The sequence below is a fragment of the Panonychus citri genome, unplaced genomic scaffold (genome assembly GCF_014898815.1).
Source record: "Panonychus citri isolate SS breed McGregor unplaced genomic scaffold, ASM1489881v1 Contig00109, whole genome shotgun sequence".
Classification (NCBI taxonomy): Eukaryota; Metazoa; Arthropoda; class Arachnida; order Trombidiformes; family Tetranychidae; genus Panonychus; species Panonychus citri.
This window is the reverse complement of record NW_026515514.1, coordinates 3918-29200: the sequence shown is the minus strand read 5'-3', so window position 1 is coordinate 29200 and position 25283 is coordinate 3918. Positions and strand designations below refer to the sequence as shown.

Genomic DNA, 25283 nt, shown 5'->3' with positions numbered 1-25283 from the left:
AATGAACTTTCATCATGAGATAATATGAGAATTCCAATACGCAAACTCATTCTAATTATCGGGAAAATCACCATGATAATTGTCACACTGAGAATCGGCTCAGTTTCATGAGGTATAAGAACAATGAATCCAATTAAGAAAATATTACAATTTAAAATTCCATCTACAATAATTAACCTCATTTTCGAAAGTTGTAATCATCATTTAACCGCAGATCATTTGGTTAGAACTAAATTTAAAGTTCGATCCAATCAATTTATCCATTTTCTAATGGGACAATTAACCCAATTGTAATAAAAGAAAAGTGAACACGTTATTTATATTTCTCAATGGAATTGAATAATTGTTTCGGTAACAATTTTCCTTTATTGTGGTTAAAAATTGCAATTGATTAATTTTTGGAAAATGATGCATAAATTGTCAACAGATTATCATCTCTTGCGATTTAATTTCGAGAGAGATTTAAATATATATAAGCTCACGATACTTCGGTTAGCACAGAATTTTCATCGATTAAGCCAATTTACTTGATTCGATTGTAATAATAGTTACAAACATGTTAATTGTCTTTCAATTTAAATTTGAGGAGAAACAAATTGAAAGGGCACAATATGAGAAGAGGGTATTCAAGATGACGAAGATGAAACTGTGATAATCGAAGGGAATGGAAAACACAATCAAATTCTTCTAATGGTTAATTAAATGTGATCATTAAATGAGAGACGATAAGAAAACCAATTGACCAGGAAGTAATTAATTCTTTAGATGATGAATCTGCCATTGATTCTGTTAAATCGTCGGTAGTTGTTACTCCATCTTCGGTTTGCATTGTAATTTGTTCCGATGGAATATCGTTTTTGTATGAATTCGTTTTGAATGAAGCAAAATTTAATTTTTCTAACGAAAAAAGAAAACAGAAAATGTTATTAAAATATTAGCTCGATATCGATATCTATTAATGATAATGCTCAGAATTATTGGTTTACCTTTATCACTGGAATCAGAATTGAGCGAATTTTTTGTATTACCAAGATAATTTTTTCTATTTTTTGTAACTTCTTTACTCGGTGGACTTGTTATACTATTAATAACTGCCCGTTGGGTCGATGGACGTGGTATCTCAAATAGGACAATCGTTCCTGAGGCTTCACTTAGTACGTTTTTACCAACGCAACTGTAACTGGTAAAATCTTGATAATCGACATTCTTTATGGTTAAAGTGACCTCGTACTTGAATGAATTAGATGTGATTGATGTTGAATATTTAGAATTGTCCAAAATAATTTGTCGTGTCGATGTTTTCATCCAATAACAATCGGGTTTGGGATAAGCATCAACAATACAATTTAAAGTGACTTCTCCGTTTAAAGGTGACCCAACACGTTGTAACGGTGTCCAGACAAGAGGTGGAACTGTATTGATCAAATTACGAAAGAGAAAAAGAAAAAATTAATCAACAGAAATTAAATCAATTACAAATTCTAATCAACCAAATTAACCCACTTTTGGGTTAAAATGATTAAATTTTTTTCTCTCTGTTTACATCTACAGTTTCTTTCTACGGTTACAGATGGCGACACTTTCCACGAACTTAACAACAATTAAGTAAATTGTTTGTTAAATTAAAATTTTCTCGTGCAAACGATAACATTATGGAAGAATTGAATTTAGATTTATGTTTGTTATTATTGTTTAATATGAATGACAATCTGATCCAATTAATTTGAATAAATTTGCAAATGAAAAGTAACTGGTAACTTTTTTTTTCTCATTCGAGACTCGAAACTTTTCATCATTGAAACTCTATTTCTTGAATTGTATTGACTATTGAGCACAGAATTGATTGAAATGACAAGCATATAGTTAATATCTGAATAATATTCAACAGAAACTATGATATCAATTTCAATCTTCGAATTTTCTGAGAAACAATTGAAATGAGTAACTAAATATTTTGAGAGTTTACTATTGAATTATCATAGAAATGATATTAAAGTCTTGGAGAAAAAAATTTCCGTTTTTCAAAATGTTCATCAATGAAAGAAAAACAAACCATTTGAAATAATCATGATTCGAGTAATAAAACTTAATCGATCACAATATTCATTTGATACTCATAATATTCTGATGAATTAAATACTATTATTATTTATTTGAGAGAGAGAGAGAGAGAGAGAGAGAGAGAGACAAGAAAAATGAATGAATCGCAAATTTCCTGCTGATTTAATCAATTTAAAACTAATCGAAATTCACAATAATTTATCTAACCAATTCAACGATTGTGATACTTTGTTGTTGATATTAATTTGGAAAAGTTTATCAACCAGTTTACAAATTCAATAATCACAGAAAGTAATGAATGATAATCATATAAATGCCCAAATGGATAAACAGATAATTCCTGAAAAATTCAGCTAATAATGGTTACAATTTTTTCCCCTGAAAAGTTTTTCACGCATCATCAACCAGTTTCCTCATCAGTTTCATCATCTTCATCTTCATCCTCATCCTCATCCTCATCTCTCTCTTTTTTATCTTCATCTTCGACTCAAGATGATGCTAAGATACAACAATTGATCCAGGGAGCAGAATCTTCAAGTGAGTCTTGTTCCATGATATTATTAATAACATAATTGTTGAAGGCGTAACAAGACATTTTCATGTTGTCATGATAACATTTAAATCAATGTTAATGTTATTATCTTCATCAGAATCTCAATGTCAACCTAATGATAATAATAATTTCAATGGGCTGAGTGATTACAAGATCATTTAAATTGTTCAAAACCAATTCAATACACAGAGTTCTGAAAAGTTCTGATAAAAGTTTCACTCAATTTAATTTAATTCTCAATTTTTCTTGTTCTATTCAACTGATTAATTTCCAGAAAAGAGGTAAAAAAGTTTCCAATGAGTAGAAGTGATTTAGAGAAAAATTAAACATTTCAAATTATCACAATTTTCTTATGGTTTCAATAGATTTAAATTGAGATCAGATGAATGGTGTTAATCTTATGGTTAATCAAATTTGACTCAAAAGAATAAGATTAAAGTTTTGATAAGATTGAAAGTCGATGATCTTGTTGACAGAAAGATAACTCATAGACTCGTAAAGTTCATGTCAAGATTAACGTTGAATAATCTGGAAAAAGTTACCATGAAAGTGATAGATTCATCATGTTGTCCAAATTTCACTTCAATTGAGTTTATTTGTTTGGAGCTTTTTATTTTCATTTTATTGAACAGACAGAAAGATGAGCTCAAAAATGAAGTTTTATTTTCATTGTCAGATTCATGGGATAACTGTAAAGTTTTCCTCTCTCTCTCTCATTGGATTTATCTTCATCTTCTAAAGACAAACATCTTGAACATAATCCTCGAAACAAGTTTTCGTAAGGATCTTGACAAATGAAGATTAAGACGAAAGTGAGAGTACAAATTAAGTGAAAAGAAAGAGGAAGATAACTTGTCATCCATCTAAAATTCTTCTTATATGTTCACTCTTTCATCTTAATCATGAAGATGATGATGATGATGACATATATTATGTACCTGGTTCTTCAACGTTAATCTAACTTTATTGCTCATTCGAAACAGTTTAACCAAAGTGTTTTAACTTTAACAATGATCGCTTCATGTTACCTTGATGACTTACTGATTATTTTAAGAGGATTAATTGTTATCTAGATTTTATCAGTAAATTCAGTTTCTCATTGAATCAATTTATAAATTCCAATACAGAGCATTTTAATATATAATCCAAATACAGGACTGTTCAGCTTTTCTCCGGTGTTTCTTCCGGTAACTAGAAGCCCTAGAGACTTGAACAGGGGAAATTTGAAAGTTACTCAATCGTCTTATTGAAAGATCAAGGTCTTGGGTGAACTAACGTCTTTAAAGTTCATGTGAAAGTAAATTTTAAATTTCAAGGTCATCCTTCAAAGAACGTATTTAGGGATTATTATTAAAGGTTTATTTGGTCACACCATAAATGGGGGACAAGATTATCGTTGAAATTTTGACGGTCTTTATATTGGGATGGCCTGTGATCCAATAGTAAACTATTGAATCGATGTAGTGCCAGGTTATCCTACATGGAATGTGATTGAATATAATACATATTAACAGATTAACAGATAAATATACCAATGGGTCAATAGATATGATTAGACAAGTTGATTCGGGCATCACATGTAAACTTAAACCAATAACCTTTTCGAGACTGGTATTAGAATTTTTTTCCCCTCTCTTTCGTCTTCATCTTCTTAAGCCTTTATTGAATCATTCACCTTTTTCGTTGATTCTCTAAGATGATTATCATCATGATAATAATATACAAATGTATTATATCAGAGATGAGATAAAGTTGGCTTGTTAATCAATCTTAATGAATTCAAAGAAAATATTTACTCTCTCTCTCTCTCTCTCTCTCTCTGCTGTTGAGACGATTCTCAATTTTGGTTAAATTACATATGAAATCTTGATGGTTGATTCAATTGGAAAAGGCTAGTAGAGGTTTGAGCTGGAAAAAAGAATCAGGATTAATCAGAATTTATCTTGTCTCCTCTTTATATACATATAATCATGAACAAGATGAACTTTCCTCAAAGGTTTTCTCATTTTCTAGCAAAGATACTCCTTCAAGTAGTTCAAGATTCCATGTTATTCATGATAAGTAAACTTGACCAAGTTTGACCTGTTATCGGTAATTTGGTCTGTAGATGTGCAAGAATTAGATATTTATAATAGCAATTGAATATTCCGACAATCATCAAGTGGGTTAATCATCAACAAAGATAATGAATCAATGAGAAATCAATGAAAAAAAAACATAAGATCACAGTAAATGAAACCGATTCTTGTTTCAATTCTGATACTCATCCTCATCTTCATCTTTATAATATTATCATCATCTTATCCAGCGAAATTTACATCTCGAATGAATAGAAATGAAATATATAAGAAAGAATAAGATACAAGTCACTTTATCAATCTTTTCCTTTTCCCATATTCAATGAGATTCCTCATCAATATGATCATTATCATCGCCATCATCGTCTCCCTGTTTATCATCCCACTTCTCTCTCTCTCTCACTCACTCATAACAACTAAATCAATCTGGAAAATGAACAAACAAAAATCCTCATTATCTTCATCTTTATCCTCATCATGATTCTATTCAAGTACCAATATAGGTGATGGACAATATACAATTAACTGAATATGATGATAAACATTTCACTTGATACTATGGTGAAGATAATGAGATGATGATGATGATGATACTCAGGCGATCATGAAGATCATGACCAGGGCGAAAATAAATTTTAAAGAATAGGAAGAGAAAAGAAAAAACTTTCAAACTTTAATTTCACTTGAAACTTTCTCAGAATTTCAATTTATATTTTCATCTCCTCCATTAAGTTAACATTATTAATACAATAATGATATTTTTTCAACCTTCTAATGAAATGAAAGTTAATTGATTTGAACATTGACAAAGTTATCAAAGTCAATTAGCTACCACATATTTGAAATACACTTAATCAGTGATTAAATAATTACCTCAAGTAAATGATGATAATAAATCACATCAATCTAATATTATCATTATAATGAAGGAAACATTTTACATCATGTAAATGATTTTTATCTCACAAAGTGAACAATTTGTTTTAACATGAAATTAATTGAAATTGAGAAGATGAAAACAAGTTAATGTTGTTTACAATTGATTAATTGTTTGATAATTTCACAATGATTACATTTGCCTTTTTCTAATTATATATGTAAATCTATTTGATGTCAAGAAAGTAAAACATATCAGACAAAACAAAAAGGTCGTATCAACAACAGTGAGAATCAGATTAACCCGAAAAAATAATTAAACGACAAAACAAACAAAATGATAGTAAACTAATCTTGTTTAACTGTTATTTGATTAATTGATTGTATCAATTGTCTTGTCACAATGATATTAATTGACAAGATAAACAAAAAAAAATGTTGCCTTTCATTGAGGGAAATGGGGGAAAAGATTATTATTATTATTAGAATCAGAATATTATCAGAATCAGAGCAAATCATACAAATATTATATTGAAAAGATAAATAATATTGTTTAATGATGATTATGATAATCGAGATTGGTGATCAATATTCTGAATCACAAAAAGATTATCTCCAAGATGAACAAAAAGAAAACAAAAGTTTATCGACTCGCGTTATTATCATCGTGATCCCAATTTGACCTTATGTTCCTGATGTATATATGAGTTTGCCTCTTGATGACCTTAATATCCTATTTCGAACTGAATTTATCAGAACAATATAAGTACATATATATATATATTGGGAGAATAGACTAAGACAAAAAAAGTATATATTATATGAGGAAACAATGAGAGATGTTATCGAGAAGATGAAGATCTAAATGATGATGAAGATGATGATGAGATATTTGATTGAGTCTTTCAATTTCCTGGTTATTTTTCATCTTATTTTGACTCCTTCTCGTTTTGTCTTATTCTGTTTTCTTCTTCAACTCACAATGTCACAATTATTTGGTGTTCCAATAGATAAACATATAAACACATCATGAAGATCATGAGGAGTATCATCATCATCATCATCATCATTACAAGATGAGACGGAATAAGAAGAAGACACCATTTTGACATTGATTAACAATCCAGAACAAGAGGTAACTTTTACATATGTGTTCATTTGGAGGTTCGAGATTCACTTTTTCATTGTATTTTTCTTTACTTTCAACTTTATTCTTCTCAATTGAACAAAGTATCACTTGATTCTGATTCCAATCAAGATACTCCCACTTGAATTCCTCTTGAGAGTCAATAAAAAAAGAGAACAAGAAAACCAAACAAATATAATAATAGAAAGTTAAACCAATTCTCATAAAAGAAACCATCTAATTCATTATTAGTATAATTCTGTTGGAAAAACTCTAATCAAGTTAAACATCGAACTCAAGTTTCTCGCCCAAAGCTCATTCGAGTTGAAATTCGTTCAAAGGTCGGCTCGAAATTTTTGCATCTAATGTTCAGACGAAAATCTTTTGCGGTCGAAACGATTAAAATACTTGTTTGAACTTTTTCTGAGCCCGAAAAGAGATAATAAATTGATGTAATACTAACTATCCCCATGTAAAGATCGTCACAAGGAAAGAATATTTTATGAATAGAATGGTATTTATCCTCATCTTCAGTTTGATTTATCTTTTTCTCTCTTTCTCTTAAGAAATTAATCTGATTTTTTTTCTCATTCTGCTCTTTTATTCCAGTCGGTTGAATCAATTATATTTTCCTTATGGATTAAGATTGAGGAGAAACTCAACTGAGAGATAATTTTAATGATAACAATATTTTGCTCGACTTGATAAGATAAAACAACTGATTCTTTTGATGATATTAAGTCCCAATTTGTCACAATTATTGTCAACAAGAAGATCATGTATTTCAATTATCATCGAAAAATATTAATTCCTCTAATCGACATTCTCATCATCATGATTTTTTTTCAGTCATGGTGAATTCGTTTCTTGAATAGTGAAAATAAAATAACCAAAATGATGAGGAAGAAGAAAAAAAGATCAACAAGATTATAATGTTCATTTCATCAGCATATTGTTCAGCATTATGATTACACTTTACAAGGTAATGATAACATCGTGATGATGAAGATGAAGATGAAGATGAGAATAAAATTGAATGTGTAAACACAATAATGAATGAAATGATGAAACAGAGAATCTAGAATATCAATGAATAGAATGATGAAAATGATGCTTGATGAAATTCTCATTAGTTGTAATAAGTTGATTCTTTTTCTATTGAATTTTGTATTAACCTTTGAATATCCACTAAGCATCTTATCATCAACTTCAGAAGGAAATTCATCATTGAATAAATCAATGGAATAAGAAAACTAAAGAAACAACAACAAGAAGAAGATAAAATTAAAGAGATAATCAATTGATTCTGTTCCTTATTCATTTACAATTTCCCTGATTAAACAGAATTCACCAATGATGATTGAGGAATAAAAATCGTATCATCTGACCAAAAGGGGAACATTGAGATTAACTAATTAACCAAATAAACAATTACAATTGAGGAAAACTTTTTACACAGTTAATTTAATTTACTCCCTTAGTTACCACATCAACTAATATATGATAAGATTTTGTAACCAATTTGTTTGAAATTATCAAATTTTCAGACCAATTATGAGAGTTGCTTAGATTTTCATGTATTATATCCTGAATTTGTTTGAACTTTTTATCCTTACCCTTAAATTAATGATGATAATTTGATTACAATTGTATCTTAACCTTAACTGTTTCAAATTTTTTACTTGATGGCGCTTGAGACATGCTTAAAATGTGAATTAGTTTGAAACACTCATTTCTTAGGCTAATTTATAACATTTTCATGGTTTCATCATGATTATTATCATCATGATAAACTAGGTATTACCATTAATTTTACTTTCTTCTTGCTGAGATAAAATTACTTCAAACCCTTTTTTCGTATCGTTATTTAACAATGAAAAGTTGATAACGTTCACCATCAATGACAATCATTATTCAGTTGTGATTTAACATAACATTTTCACCCTGTAATCTGCTTGTTATAATAATAAAGCAGCTCAAGATTTGCATGATAAAATATCTGTAATAAAATTCAGCCCGTACAGTTTATATTGGAGAAAATTTTTATTCAAAGGAAATTTCCTCTGAAAGATTTTAACAGAAAAAGTCATCAAATTCGCGGAGATAATATTCAATTTTGCATAGAAATATGACCACGTCTTCAACACAGAAAAGCTACTAATTTGAATGGTAACCTGGTTAATTAAGTGAAATACTGGTAATACTCAAGATACATTCAAATCACTTGGAACGGAACACAAATTCCTAATTTGAAATAAAAAACATTTCTTCGATCAAGGCGGGGTTGCCGATGACCATTGTGTTTGATTTGGTGGGACAGTAGAGTTAGTACAACAAAAATGCTTCTTGGGTGCGCGGTGATTGTTTGTATACTTTGTAATTTGACTAAATTCACAATATAGTTATTTCTCTCGTTTTCAAAAAGTATCGATAGAGGACCATAAGGATGCCGGTAGTTTAGTAATCTGCCTAACTACCTATGTCACTGAGAAAAGATTATTTGCTAAAGATGGAGAATATAAAGAAAACATTTTAATAAACTTTTCAACGCACAGGCATGTCTCTCATTGGCAAGGAAACCGAAAATTTTTCAATTTGTCTATTTATAAGAGTTTGATCTTTTTTCATCAGCAGTGAGAAACAGATCAAAAATATTCATTTCACAATCTTTGATATTCTAGTCTACTCAACAAAAAAATTCAACCAAAGCTCATTTAAAATATGTACAAACCAGGCAAATCGTAAGTCTCTTTTCATTCCAATATGTGTAAAAGATTTTTTCAAATTGTTATGATAAGTCAAATTTATAAATTTTGTATTTTTTGCTAATTAGTTCTCATCGCAATCTACCAATTGCTGATTCAAATTTTAGCTATTTTATGCTATACAAACGACGAGGAAAATGTGTCATTTTCTCTCATGCTAATTTCGATACGCAGAGAGAGCAGTAAATAGTGTCTATTGCCTGTTATGGGCGGAGCTTAAAGTTGACTAGGGGTGGGTACCTGAAATGGGGAGAGTGGTCTGAACAGGAAAGACATGAATATTTAAGACTATCTTTTTGTCTAGTTCCTGGTAGCCAAGCGGAATGGCCAACTGCAAGGTTACTACGGATTCGTGGGTTCACGTCCACTTCTAGGCAGCAACTCTCTTGGCGTCTCGCTAGCCCCTTCCAGTTGGACTGGTCAACCAACAAGGTGGCAAAGTGACGCAAGGTCCACCCAAGACAAACGAGACCAGATATGTTCTACACTACCGAGTCTACTCCGACAAAAACCAACAAACAAAACAACAAAAAATCTTCAAATAAAATCCGCTTGGGGTAGATAGGTAGTGTAGAAGCATTTTGCATTTTTTTGTTTGTATATAAGTTAATGGTACTATATACACTATGTACATGTATACACATAAAATAAGCGTTAATTTCGAATCAATGAAATTTAAGGGAAGATATTAGAAATGAAATAAATGGAAATAATAGACAATATTAAGGAGAGGAAAAGCTCTTTATTGTTAATCACAATTATTATCGGCGAACTTTTTTACACTTGATCACTTCATAAGAATCTTTATGAGGACGCTTTCTAATGAGAATAGGAGAAGGTCCAAATAGTCTACATGGTAATAAAGGGAGTCTTTTATAAGGAGTTTTTACAATCGGTGTTGAATGTATCGGTTGAAGATGGTGTATTATATTCTATCTCACTTCCATCAGTGAATGTAGTCCAATCGCTCGAATGGTCCGAGAAGTGAAGGATTCACTTAGCTGGGTTGAAGGAGAACTGTCACAAGAGTCAAGGACGATTGTTGAACTCGAACTGATTTCAATGGTTTCTTGGTCTTTAGTAGAAACATTAACTGCTGAAGCTACTGGAGGCATCTCTTCGTCTTTCTTATAGTAGTCCACCATTTGATTTACTGCCAAACCAAGGTATGAAGCGGCTGAGGCCCAATCCTTGTTCTCGGTGATAGAGACTCTAAGGGCATTGAGTAGGTTCACAACATCAACTAAAGGAATAGACCCAGTTAGACTATAAGGGTCTAAGAGAGCTGCCCTTGTCGAAGCATCGAGTGATTGAAGTTCAAGAATATCAGGCTGTTGACTATCGCAGGCTTGAGGTGGAGAAATAGAAGGAGCAGGCATAGCTGAGGGACCAAATATCATGGCGAAAGTCGAGGGCGATAGAGTAAGTTCAGCAAGAGATGACGATAAAGGAGGGATCGAAGACATTGTTGTAAGCAAAGAAAAAAAAGTAAGTTAAGAGAGAGAGTGAGAGTTAGATAGCAAGGGTGAATGAGTAAAGAAGACTGATGATTTTTAACGAAAAAAACTTGGTATTTATGTGGAAAATAGCTCACTCGGACGGTAACGCCTATTGTCATCCACTCACTCTATGGATCTCCTTCCCATAATAAAACAAAAGTTATCTCTCTCAAGACGATAATAATCCTATCTTCCACAGATGGAAAATGACAAGAACCAAACTAAAGAAAATAGTTATAACTCATTTCCTTTGGGAACACAGATGTTCACTATAATCCTTTCCTCCTATCTTCCACTGATGGTAAATGAAAAGAACCAAGATAAAGAAGATAGTTATAACTCTTTTCCTTTGGGAACACAGATGTTCACTATAATCCTAGCAAAGAATGGAGATTTTGAATATAACCCTGAAATATATCAAGCTGCTTACTACATAATTGGTAAATCTAAAGTCTCTGTATTTCATACAGGTAAACTTATATTCACAGGGTTTACCAATAAAACAGACATTGTAAATTCTTTTGATGAAGTCATTATCATTAGTTTATTAATAAAATTATTTTATAATTAAAAAAACGCAATCGATTAATTTCAATCTAAAAATACTCGCGATATTTGTCTTACAAATAGGACATGAATCAAGCTGTGGTGCACACTCTGTGCATGCTTTTGCATGATCACATGGAGTAAATACTGTGCCTACTTCTTTGTCAAGACAAATTTTACATGTATATCGATTCTTGTCCTCAGATGCTTCTGGCAATTCTAGCAAGGGTGTGACCTTAGTTTTTGGTGAATTGATACCATCGATAAAAAGCTGTCCTCTTTTTAAATAAAGAAAAGAGTATTTTGGAAAGAAATATGCATGAACCGTTCAAGCATTGTCGTCCTTCTCCCAATTTGAAATTGTACCGTTGCAGTGTAGAAGAATCCTGCCTCAGCTAATTCATTTGGACTAATTATAGTGTTGGAAGGCCATCCATCAAATGTTGATAGTCTCTTAACTAATGAGCTAAGCTCAGGAGCAACTGGTTTGAAGTTTCTTCTACGTTCACATTATGCAGCAAAAGTTATAAGCCGATTTCGGATGTTGTGTCTTATTGATCTGATGTAACGACGAGCACCCCGAGTAGGAGTTTCATGTCTAACCGCCTCTAAGATCTCACGGTTATTCTGTGATCTTGGGTAATCATCTATTACGTCTTCACCTTCACTTGAACTATGTTCACTGTTTTGAATAGAGGTCTCTTGTATGTGAGATTGATTTTGAGTTGAACTGTGTTGATTACTTACTTCAAACCAACCTCCACGGTTAGGCGTTTCAGTTGGCATGTAAGGTATATTACCACAATCAGAATTTCGCATGAAGGAACAATTTGATGATTGTAACCGATGTTCAATATAATATAAATCCTGAACATTAGATGCATAATGTAGATGGCCACAAAAAATACGCTTGCACTGGCGAGTTACTCCTGTATAGTAATAACCATCACGCGCTAATTCGAAGCGGTTTTCTATCTCACGCCCCCATTCAGATGTAAAGAAGGTTACTATCCGCTGTTCTTCATCTTTCAGATAACTAAGATCAGTCACTGGTGAAAATTTCGGACTAATCATATTGATGTTCACAAGAGAAACTACATAAGCAAGAGTTGATAATGAACTGATTTATTTCGTGACTGACCATCTTGTTTTATACTTCTCACTAAATTACTGCGAATATTATAGAGCGCATCTGCGCATGTGTAGAGGTCATTTTTGAAATCTGCGCATTTTTCTAATACCCACCCCCACTTCAGGTACTCACCCCCAGACAACTTTAAGCTCCGCCCATAACAGGCAATAGACACTATTTACTACTAGAGAGATTAAAAATTTGTTTAAAATTGAAGTTGATGAATCGTAAAAATGTTTGAGTGGCTTAGGATTCGAGTAGCTATCCATAAAGATCTCAAAAAAAGAGATCAAATCCACTATTAGAGCTTGTAAGTATAAATTTTTTTCAATTTACTCATTTTCTCAACAAGCAAGAATCACAATCATTTGTACTAATCATGAAACCTTTATATCTTTATTCTCGTTCTCAAAAAGTATCGATAGATGACCATAAGGATGCTGATTGTTTAGTAGTCTGAATCACTACCTATGTCACTGAGAAAAGTTTATTTGCTAAAGATGAAGAATAAAGCATGTAAAGCAAACATTTTGCGAAAACTTTTCAACGCACATGCATGACTCTCATTGGCAAGGAAACCGAAAACACTTTTATTGATGTGCGTGAATTGTTGCTTGGCATCGTCGTCTCGCTTTTTCTTGGTAAAATTTAGTTTTTTCATTTTCTTGTAATAATGCAACTTTCTGCTCATTAAAATCCATTGAGAATTAGGAGATTTGTGCTAGAGAAAAACATGATCTAGGCTTTGAAATTACATTGAGCTTAAAGCATGATTCAGAAGATTCGCGTTTGCTGAAAAACCTACTGACTCTTCCCATTCCCTTTTAAATCTAAAGGCGCTCAAAAATTACTTGCAGTGTGTCGTATTTTTAAACTGGTGTTCAAGAGATTTTGTCAAGTACCATAACTGTTTTTACTTAAAAATGACCTTCAACTTTATATTTCCATTTCTACCAATTCTTACCGTGCAAAAACTTTCGAAGGTACCTAATATTGGCAATATAGTACAACAAAGTAGAAAATTAAACTGAGTTTCATAATTAGGATTTCAGTTCTATTTGCTTAGACCATAAACTGCACTTGATTGTTATTTAAACTTTTCAGGGATCATTTTTACCAGTAACCGATATCAAAAAGATATTAATACAAAGCTTAGAGACCAATCATGGTGATGATAGCTTGTAGGACAATGGTCATCTTTTTCATATCATCTTATAATATAAGATTTATATGGTAACTTGAAAAGAAACAAGAAGAAATCAGATGCGTTTGATTGAATGATTGGCCTATTATACAATAGTGGCACAGAAAAGATTAAGAAATTGCATAGAATCAAATGAAAAGCTAAGTTGTTGAGAAAAAAGTTCTGAAGTATTCAAGCAGCTAAGGGAAAAGATGAAGAGCAGAAAAATAGGACTAACCGATTTTTTTGTTGCTACATGAGAAAAAATCAGGAAGGGACTTTATGTTATCCATTTAAAGTGTCGATAAATAGCAAATCTACTTGATCATTCTGACAAACATTCATACAGAGAAGAAGATGCAAAAATCAGGAAGATGAAGAATAAAATCAGATAAGATAGATAATGACGATTGGATGATATGTAAGAAAAGACCACTTTCTGATCATTTATCGTTTTGTATTCATTGTTATTTTTTGTTCAACATTCTTCTTAACCTCATGATCCTCAGTTAGTTTTTTTCTTTATCTTTTTTATCATTATCACCACCATCTTTATCCTCACATCATCATCATCACCATAAGTATCTTCCATTGAAGAGAAGAAAAAAAAATTTTATTCAGAATAATAAGAAAATTGAAAATGAAATAAATTCAATCTGTTAATCCATTCTCGATATTGAACTTACATTTAACTCCGAGAAAAATCCGTTTGCTTACAGAATTTGGTATTCCATTTGATGCTATGCATAGATAAACACCCATGTGTTGCCGACGAACTTGACTTAAGTTCAAAAAAGTACCTTGAACGGTTCGAACTGCAAAGAAAAAATGGACAAAAAGGGGTCAAAAACTTAATCATTTCGAAATTGTAAACTATCAAGCCTCTTATTTATATCATTTACGTTCATCATCACGATCAAATTGTTGTGATTCGCAAAAAAAGTATCAATCGATAGTCTAATCCAGGGTAATAGTGTTTTATTTTCCTATCGAAATACTTTTGTGCTGGAATGAACAAATTCCCAAAAGTGATTGTGATAATGTTATCACGTTCATAATGATATTTAGATGGCATAGAAAAATATTACATTTAAATTGTGTTAAAAGGATAAACATTGTTTCATTTGATTGAAAACACGTTCACACTTTTATTATGATATTTATATATAGAGAAGGGTATTCACTGGTTACTTACCATTCTTATTGTCACTAGATGAAGATATTGATGATGGTGATAAGGCATCAATAGATTCTTTATCTTCCCTCCTCCATTCAATCGTAGGTGCAGGGAATCCTCTTGCTGTGCATCGTAAACTTACAGAATCATTTTCATCAACATCAGTATCTGAACTTGTTTGATCCTCAACAAAATAAGGTGGCACTACGAAAGTATTCATGATGATTCAGGATAATTTCGAGAGAGAGAGAGAGAGAGAGAGAGAGAAAAGATTAGTAAAAGTTTGTTCAACATTCTTATGAAACAAATAGATAATCCTTAGGAAAATTCAGTCTACAGTTTATTTGATTAACTTTTTCAAACAAATATTCCACCTTAGTGTCAGGTATCATGGGTTAACCTGAAAACTTTTCCAAGCACAGGGATCAAAGATTATTCAGTTAATTGAATTCGTTAAAAGAACTTTTTATTTCTCTGTCTATTCATAGATTAGATAATCAAATCTTTCTAAAGCGTAAGACTTTGTTTTTGACAGAAAAAGTTTATTGATTATGCTGGATAAAAATTAGAAACGAAATGATTTGAGCCGGATTATAATTAATCAAATGACTAAACGATTAGTAAATTGGGTCAATTCTGAGCGATTTCTAAGTTAAGATCATCTCGATTTCACCCTTTAAATTAGTGTGAAAAAGACTTTCATGTAAAAGTAAAGCAACATGATTAAGTTTCAAGTATTTATGGTTTATTGGCCTCTATTTTTGATTAGAGTAAATGTACAACTTAATTATGATTTAAAAGAGTTGGTGAGCCAATTATCAGAATTGAGAGATGAGAAAGTGTAAAGAAGCGTCAAAGAAAAATTTGAATGAAAGTGAATGAGAAAAAAACATATTAACATGATGAGAATAAGAAAAATTAGTTGTGAAATATTGGAGTGTAAAAAAAGCGTAATAATAAAAAAAGAGAGCAAGACAAAGTGATGATGATGATGATGATGCTTTTCTTAGCATTTCCATTGAAATGCTGAGATAATAATTCATTGCTCATATCATTTTGTATCTGCTGGTCTCTCAATGGTTAAGCTAACTGATCTCATCTGATTTTGCTTATTTCTATTCATAGTATTGTTATCATGTAACAAAGATAACATTTTGATATGGAGATGATTCTTATTACCGAGAGAGGAAAATAAAGGGAGAGAGAGAGAGGAAGATACAAAAAGAGGGTGGTGTAATGTTTTTGCATTTGAAGATGAAGATGAAGATGGAGAGATGGTGAAAGATGATGATGATGATGAAAAGAGGAAAAGTAAAAGATGGAGAATAGGAATATACATAAGAAGGAGAAGCGAAATGTCAGATTAACTTTTTGTTACTTCTCACAACAAAAATCTATCAATCAAACTGAGCCCACAAGATCATTGATCGTTTGTTGTTCAACCCATTTTCTACTCCATTCTAATAGTAGTTAACTAAATTGTGATTCACAATTCACTTTGCAAAACTTAACAATCAACGAGAATAGTGAACAAAAAATTATCAACTTAACATTTTCTAACATAGAGCATTGAATTATTATATTATACCAAAGGGAAAACATTAAATCCATCACCAGAATCATTAATATTATTGCTATTGCAATTACTTATTATCGTTTTCACCACTTTTCAAATTATTGGTAAAACTGTGAGTTTATCATCACCCAAATCAATTGAATTTGTTGATAACAATTAATGGAAATTGATCATTGATAATATAATCAAATTGAAGTTTTTTTCTTCTCCTTTTTTTTTATCTCATTTTGCATTTCCAATATTTTAAATTATTACTTTTCTTTTTTTTCTTTGTTTTCTTCAATAACTTCCTATAAGTTCAGTTGTTCATTTCTTTATGGTTTTATCTCATGTTTTCATTTTCTTGTGATTACATTTGCTCATGTGAAGATAAAATTGAGTGAATTAACTTGAATAGTATGAGATATTAAGGTTCAATGGTAAAATTCATTAGACTCCAATTCGTGGTTAATGGAGAAAAGCATCAAAATTCTGAGCAAGAATTCAAGGTATCAACTGTAGGTATATATAAATATATTCTCATGATAAGATATTAGATGAATACCTTTATCAATATTTTACTTTAACCATCATGAGACGATGCTGCTCATACAATTTTCATTGGAAAATCTTATCTTCATCCTTACTTATCTTATTCTTCATCTTAACCTGAGTAAATAAGTAAATCAGCAGAATGAATCTCAAGACTGACCATAGGTCAGATTAACTTTTACAGATATTTCATCCATGACAAGACATACAGTAAACATTATCATCCTGGGAGTTAAAGATCAAATAATAAGCTACAACTTTTGACCCCTTTTTCTTGCTTTTAATTTGTTTCCGAAAAAAAAACCATCGAAAACATGAACCGGAAATACAATAATGATAATCTTTCAATATCCAATTAGCTTAATCTTGATTAGCACTAACTTGTGATCCTCTAATTCAACTGTCTCTTGAAAAAATTTAACTTCTTTTCGTTGGTGAAGTTAATCTTGTTCATAAATTGTGAGTAACTTTTAGATAATTAGTTTCAAGGCACGATGAGAAATTCCTATTTACTGGGAGTGAATTTTATCTCAAGGAAACGACTAATGTATTAACTTTTTTTTTCTTTTCAACTTTTCAACTGAAACTTTAAGTTCTCAAAATGATGAAGTTTTTTTGCTCTTTCTCTCTACTTTCATGAGTGAAGGTAAAAAGCGACAGAATGTGAGCATCTCATGTTTCAAAATGATAGAAGATGATAAACTTTTTGTTTCTTTTCATGTTGTTTCCTCATCTTCTTGATCTTTGGGAGGGAAAAGAGACTCAACTTGATGACAGATATTATCTTATATCTTTCATTTGATTCAGAACTTTGATGAGCCCAAAGGTGAAAAGTATTGAGAGCTAAACAGATACTTCCAAAAACAACCCTGAAGATTGACAGTTAACCTCAGTAATTATCGGATAACTTTCTCATGTTAATAATTCTGATACAAAGTGAAGCTGAAATTTTGATCAAAATGCTCCAGGCTATTGGCTAATTATGCACCTTCAATAGTACTAAATTAATCCAATAATCAGCTGATTCTGATCTACTTCTAATCATCAAGATAATCAGGTCAGCAATAGGATGAGAAAAATGCTGCTTAAATATGAAAACTTGGAATTGAGTTGGTTTCATTGAGGAAAATGAAATGAAATAAATTCAAATGTCTAATAAGTCAGAAAATAAACTTGCAAATGCCAATGAACTTTTCAGGCTAAATTTATCGTAAATGATTCAACTGTAATTCCAGATTTAAGATAAACAGAAAATTATTTTAAAAGAAACACCCTAAGGTGATTTAAGAGTATAAATCAACTATATAATAGCGAGGGTATTCAAACTGCTTACCCAAGTTAAATACATTGTATTATATTAGCTTAATTCTGATATACGTATCGAGTTGATTTCTGCATCTTGATATCCTAATTTTATCTTCAACAATGTTATCTGAGAATAATATGAAAGTATCCATGGTGAAATAATCTCAACTAAATGTTATCTCTGATGATTTGTTTCTCATGATAGCTGAACATCAGAAATTCTTAGAATCTATAATAAGGTCATTAGAAAGAGTAAAATATTGTTTTCTTTTCTACCAATTTGTTTGATATTTATCGAACTATCCGTCGATAAAAGTGACCTATTCTCTTTCTTTTAAGAATATCAAAAGTGTGAAATAGTGAGAGAAACATTAATGTATTGATATTTGAGCCCTCGAGGGTTTTAGATCATGTAGACTGATGCGATTTGATGATTCGATACACGAAAATATTTTCGTATTTTATCATCTTATCGATGATTCGGTTATTTGATGAACTTCTTGTGAGAGGTGAAAGGTTGTCAGAATTTCTCTCATTGTGATATTTTCTATCTGGTTTATTACTTGAAATGACGATTAGATGACAGACAAATTCAGCTGAGATTATATGAGAAGTTGAAGAATTGAGATGAAATTTTAGAAAAACATGGAGAGATTTATATTGAAATAATGATATCGAAAATTATTATTATAAAAGATGAACTTAAGATATAAAATGTATCATGTTGATGGAATTGGAAAACGAAATGAGTGATTACCAGGGGAGGAAAACGTTGAAATGTTTCCCTGAAAATGAACAGATTGATATGAATGAGCTTTTCCTTGAATTGTATTGTTTGAATTAATTATTGATAATTTTGTGAATAATTCAGTAATCAAATTGTTGATTTCTTATCAAGAATAATCAGTTTTACAGGCGAAATTTTCATTGATTTCACTTAATCTCATGTGTTATACTGGGGAAAAAGTAATTCATGAAAGAGAGAGAGAGAGAGAGAGAGAGAGAGAGTAAATGATTTCATGTTCATGACAAGATTCTTGGAAGTTGATAAATCCTTAATAAATCACTTGATAAGCTGATATACAACATTACCAATGAACTTATCTTAATCCATCAGGGTGAAAGAAAAAGAAACAAATGAAAATGAAAATAGATCAGAATGACTGGATTGATGAAACTGAAAATCTACTTCCTTAGACTGGTCAGTACTACCTTCATGGTAGATACATTCACTCAATCTCATTGTTTTCACTCCAATAAATCAACAGGTTAATCTTCATTCAAAAGAAATGGTCAATTTTTTGTTTCATCCATAATACTGAATACAATTTACTTCAATGCGTATATTAATATTATTCAAGTTGAACAAGTTCATTAAGTTTCATTATGTTGACCATTGAACTTTTCTTATTATTAATAACACTGGTCATCCTTTCCCAGTGTCCAGTCCATTGTCCCATTGAAATTGAGTGTGTTAACATTTTACTACTTGATTCATTTTGGCTTATTACTTGAAACTGAATATCAACTGGTAAGATATGAATCATATTCATTTATCTTTCCAGTTATTGTGGTGACCACTTTTCCGGTATATAACTCATAAAGTCTGATTTTTATCACCAAATGAACAACATGAAATAATAAAAACTTCACAAGATTAATAACTTTTGCATGGAAAATTATTCTGTCAACATGATGATAAATTCAATTAGTCAATACAGATACACTATCACCTAATCTTACTACAACCGAGTTCAAGTTCATTGATAAAAAAGGTCACAACTGAAAGATTTTTAAAACAAAGTTCTGATCAAAGAAATCAGAATCTGATCTAATCTGTTGGATAAATATAATCAACATGATTAAGAAAAAAGCTCAACATGATAAGATATAAGTCCATTAAGTTGAACATCAGTTTTGAGAGAGAAAAAATCAGATAATCACAATTATCGGTGATAAACTATCTCCTAACACCACAATCTATTAATATTACAATTAAACTGATATAAATTGTGGATTAACTAATTGCCACTAGTAATGATTGGAAGGTTATTCATATCGATTATCAGAAAATGAATAAAAGTTTTCTCAAAATGAATCGATAACATGATAAAATTAATAACTCTGATTACTTTTTATTGATAGAAACTCGAACCGTTTAAACATTAGTCCAAAACCGCGAGTGAATATATATAAATTATCAACTGAATTGTTTCAATAATAATAACATGATGATAATATTTATCTATTGGTCTAAGATCACAATAGGAATTATCATATCGATATTTTTATTATTTTGTTCTGTTTAATGTAAATAATAACCATAACCATTAGAGATAATCAAAAAAGTTTAACTTGGGATAAAAGTACAGTGAAAATAAAGGGAAACCAAAAAATTAATGCTTCGGATAAAAAGTATGATAGGATTTTGGTCCAATAAATATAACCATGTATTAGCTTCAATCTAACAAGAGAAACGGATTGCGGAAAGGAAAATGATTAGATTAAAAGATTCATGATGATGGTGATGAAAAGAGATAAAAATCTCAGCATTCTGACTGTTGAACTTTTTACTTTTACTATTATTTCATATATATCAAATTTTTCTCGAACTGGAAAATTGATTTCATGTTAATAAGCCGAAAATTCAAAACTCAAACTCTCAGCTCTTTTCTAATGGTTATCATGATAACTTTTTATCATCTTCTCATGTTATTTATATAACGTCATCTTCTATATATTATGTTAACTTTATGGGAATTACTTCAATTTATGTTTTACATTTCAAAGAATTATATTATTATCATGATGATTATCATCTTGACCATAAGACTGACCAACTTTCTTGTGGCTTTCATGAGATGGAAAAATAGTAGAAAACTTATTAATCAATTAACTTGAAATGAACAATTTCAAATCATTATATTAACCTGATAATTATGTAAATGATTAAGAGATAATCCTGATTCTTATAACCTGATTAACTTTACCAATTACTTTTGGTTGATAATTTGTCATTGTTATCATTGCCTATCAGCAACCAGAGTGATTTATATTAAGGTAATTTGATTATTAAATGAAATGACACACAATCAGAAGGGAAAAGCAATTGATTAATGTAAAAAGTTTGAAAAGTGACATTGATTTGATCATTTGATTAACAATCATAATCAGACCAATTATCTCAATCAATTGTTAACTCTAGTTAACAATGATAATAATGATTATCATCATGAAGACACTTGACTGTCAAAATATTTGATAACCTTTATTATTAAGAACCCAATGTCAATGTAACTAAAGTGAATATCTTCATCTCTCTCTCTCTCTCTCTCTCTCTCTCTCTCTCTCTCTCTCTCTCTCTCTGTTTTGGTTTCTTTATCATCTTATCATCTTCATCCTCATCATATTCCCTTTCAAATCGGTCAATTCTATATGCGATTCAATTGATTAAAGTGAGCCCAATGTTATTTGAACAAGAGTAAAAAGCTTTGAATAGACAGAAGGATAAACAATATAAATACTGTTATTTACTCACAATTTTATTTCTTGTTATTTTTTGTTTTCTTTTTCTCAACAATAGTTCATACTCCTAATAGACGATAACAAGAGAGATAAATATATAAACTCATCAAGTGAGATTTACTTCCGATTTCAATGTTATATGTGATCAAAACCACGTTATCATTTTGTTCCCAATGCTTTAACGCTTCCACTGATTAAGTAAATAACCTAACACTTTGTTAACCATTCAACTGAGAAACTTGATCTTTTAATAAACACAACATTCACTCAATTCTGCTACACTAGTAAATGTGTTGTAACATTGTGTTCATTTGATTGTATCCATAAAAATTTCAACAATTAACCTCAATCACCAATCAGTAATCATATTTAGAGAAAACAACAACAATAACAAATTACACATGATAACATTAACATGACATTTTCTCACACTGATTAATCGCCATGCAGACTGAATTCAACTCTACAGGTAAATATTCAAATAAGAAATTGAAAATTCATCTTACCTGTTACACGGAGGAAAGCGGATTGATCGATTACAGGAGAACTGTTTATTTGGCACATATATTCACCTCTGTCCTCTTCTCTAACTGGATCTAATTTGAGAGAAAATATTTTGTCTGTATGATTCGAGACATCGATTCGACTATTTTTACTAATAACTTCCTTTCCAAGTGCTAATAATGTATGTTTATCCTTGCGAACCCAGGCAACCTTTAGGGATAAAGATAATGAAAAGAAATGAGAGTAAATTGTTAATCCAATTGTTTACATATTTTGTGTTCCTCTGTAAATTAAATTAACCTTTTCTCTTGATTAGATATTCTTGGTGATTGAGATGATAATTCTGATAATGATAATCCTTTTCAAGTTTATCCCTTTACCCTCACTCAAAATGAGCAATTATTAACATTGTAGTTGAAGCTTTCCAATGATTTAATCAAGAGTTATATATACTTGTATTACTTTGTCTGGTTGACCCTCAATCTTTTTAACCGGATATACTGTTTGGAATTGAATTCACCAGAGAGACTCTGAATCTCTAAGATGATAATGATGATAAAGATGAAGAGAGAGAGAGAGAAACATAGTAACCTATTCAGTTACACCTTCCTAAGGCGAGTATCAAATTTATCTGCTTCATCCGATTCTCTAGTTTCCCTGGAACAGATTCAATATTATTTAGTTTAATTTCTTTCCCATCATTCTTATTCTCGAAAAGTCCAATATATACACTTCTTCCTCTTTATCATCATTCTTTCTTTCATCAAGATGATCATCTTCTTCTTTCTTTTATCTTGATTAAGGTTCACCCTTTCCTTACTCATTCACATGTTCTCCCCTCTTTACTTTGATGAATATCGCTAAGCTTAACAAAATCGGCTTAGCGGCTTTGCCTTTCATTTTACTCATATTCTTTCGTCATCTTCTCTAGTACAATCTTCCTACTTTCATCATTCACTCCCTGTCTCTCTTCTTGTAGCATCTTCTTTTTGCATCCTTCTCTCTCTCTCTCTCTCTCTCTCTCTCTCTCTCTCTCTCTCTCTCTCTCTCATTTCTTATTTCCCTCTTTTCATCAAGTAAAGTTGCTCAAGCTATCATATATTCACACAGATATTGTGGCCCAAAGAAACTGTTTGATGCTGTTCATCAATTTAATTTAGCATCAGTAAAATGAAGACGCATACTCATCATGAAAACCCCTCACTCACCCACAAGAAAAAAAAACAACATCAGATGAGGATAAAGTATGTTGGCCCGGGCTAAACCAATTTCCATTTAATAACCAAACATGTTTATGGTTAAAATGAGGGTAAAGAGGATAATGGGGATGGATGAGAATAAAATCAAAGGAAGATGAAAGTAAGATGATTATCAAAGAGGAAAAAAAGAAAGACGAGGAAGATAAAGATATAAAAGAGAGAATGAGATAGAGAGAGAGAGAGAGAGAGAGAGGGTGGAATGGACTCAACTTGGGCTCTTTCAAATGTTGAATCAGTTTCACTTGAAAACTATATCATGATAATAGCTACAGAATCATTGAGAACCTAAACTTGGGATCTTTTTTCCCCTCTTTATCTTTTATTGAATGTCCTTGTCAGAATATCCCCATTCTCATCTTTATCTTCATCTCTCCTTCATCCTCATCTTTAGCTTATCGACTCTTTTCTCTCTCCCTTTCTCCCTCTCTTATTATTCTTATCTATTTACAGAAAAAAATCTTAGAATCATCTCTCTTTTCCTCTTCCTTCCTCCGCTTTTACCATCCATCCAGCTACTCCAACCAACTGATGACTCCATCAGAAAAAACCCTCCACCCAATTTCATATCAACCTAATCACCATCGTTTTTTTTTCACCCAGAAAAGACAGAAAACAACTGAATCAAAATTCCAATTAATATGAACAAGACAAAGAATCACCTTGTTGACATCGTAAAACTCACAATCAAGTAACCAAACAATTGTAGAAAATAATTAATAACAATTAACTCACTTGTCGAGTGCCAAGATTTTCAACTACACATTGAAATTTAACAGGACGTCCAACTTGAACCGTTACATTGGACATTATCTCGGCAAAATAAGGCTTATTATTATAATCTTCATTAGGAAAATCTTTCTCGTTTAGAGAGTTAATCGAGTCGATTGAGTTGTATTCTTTGGCCAGACAGTTATTTGTATCTGCAAACAATTAGATGAAAACACGCAAGAAAATTAGATCAATTCAAAGTAAATGATATCATTTTGATGTCAACAATCAAATTTGCGGTTTGTTTCGCTGATGATAATTAACGATTGATTGGTAAAGATGAATACTAGCACTTTGATATTGTTGGAAAAGTTTAACAATTTCTGGTATGAGAAAGTTTTGTTTCATTTGTAAAGTTATACTCACATGTGAATAAAATAATATTTTGGATGTTTAAAATTAACTGAATGAAAAGTTTTCCACTTTTATGTATCAACATTTTACTTGGACTTTTATGTTCACAAGTATATTGGGGAAAAAGAGAGAAACGGAGATCAAGTCGTTCATCAGATCTGAACAAGATAATGAATAGAAAAATGTTCTAACAGAATCATGACTAACATTTGTTGAGAATACAACTCGAGATGAAATTCTCATCCCATAGAAATGTTGACCGAATATAATTCCATTCGAAACATGAACATCATGACATCTAGTGAATTCCATAAACAATTCACAATTCGATATCATCTCGAAAGAGTTGATCTTTTCTTGTTATTTTTTTCCATTCAGTATCAACATTCATCAGAAAAATTACCCAGCAATAACTGAAAGAACTTTATTCTAATCATATTGTTATTAGTTAACCATAATAACTAA

General features: G+C 30.9%; 1 protein-coding gene across 1 annotated transcript; it reads right to left on the bottom strand.

The window, feature by feature from the left end:
* Positions 1 to 461: 461 nt before the first annotated feature.
* On the bottom strand, positions 462 to 24987 carry LOC128389607 (lachesin-like). Its single transcript, XM_053349220.1, has 7 exons — positions 24831 to 24987; positions 24429 to 24616; positions 22440 to 22647; positions 15015 to 15200; positions 14506 to 14634; positions 987 to 1412; positions 462 to 897 (listed from the first exon to the last, which is right to left on the bottom strand). The coding sequence occupies exons 1-7, from the start codon at positions 24901 to 24903 to the stop codon at positions 695 to 697; spliced, it is 1413 nt and encodes a 470-aa protein (XP_053205195.1). The 5' UTR covers positions 24904 to 24987; the 3' UTR covers positions 462 to 694.
* Between the last annotated feature and the right edge of the window lie 296 nt (positions 24988 to 25283).

Excerpts from the sequence above, each read along its gene's own strand:
- LOC128389607 (XM_053349220.1), bottom strand. The coding sequence starts at position 24,903 with ATGTTGATACATAAAAGTGGAAAACTTTTCATTCAGTTAATTTTAAAC. Across the intron at positions 15,201-22,439 it reads CGCTTTCCTCCGTGTAACAG|TGCCACCTTATTTTGTTGAG; the intron begins GTAAGATGAATT and ends ATACTTTCGTAG. Across the intron at positions 14,635-15,014 it reads ATCTAGTGACAATAAGAATG|TTCGAACCGTTCAAGGTACT; the intron begins GTAAGTAACCAG and ends TTTTCTTTGCAG.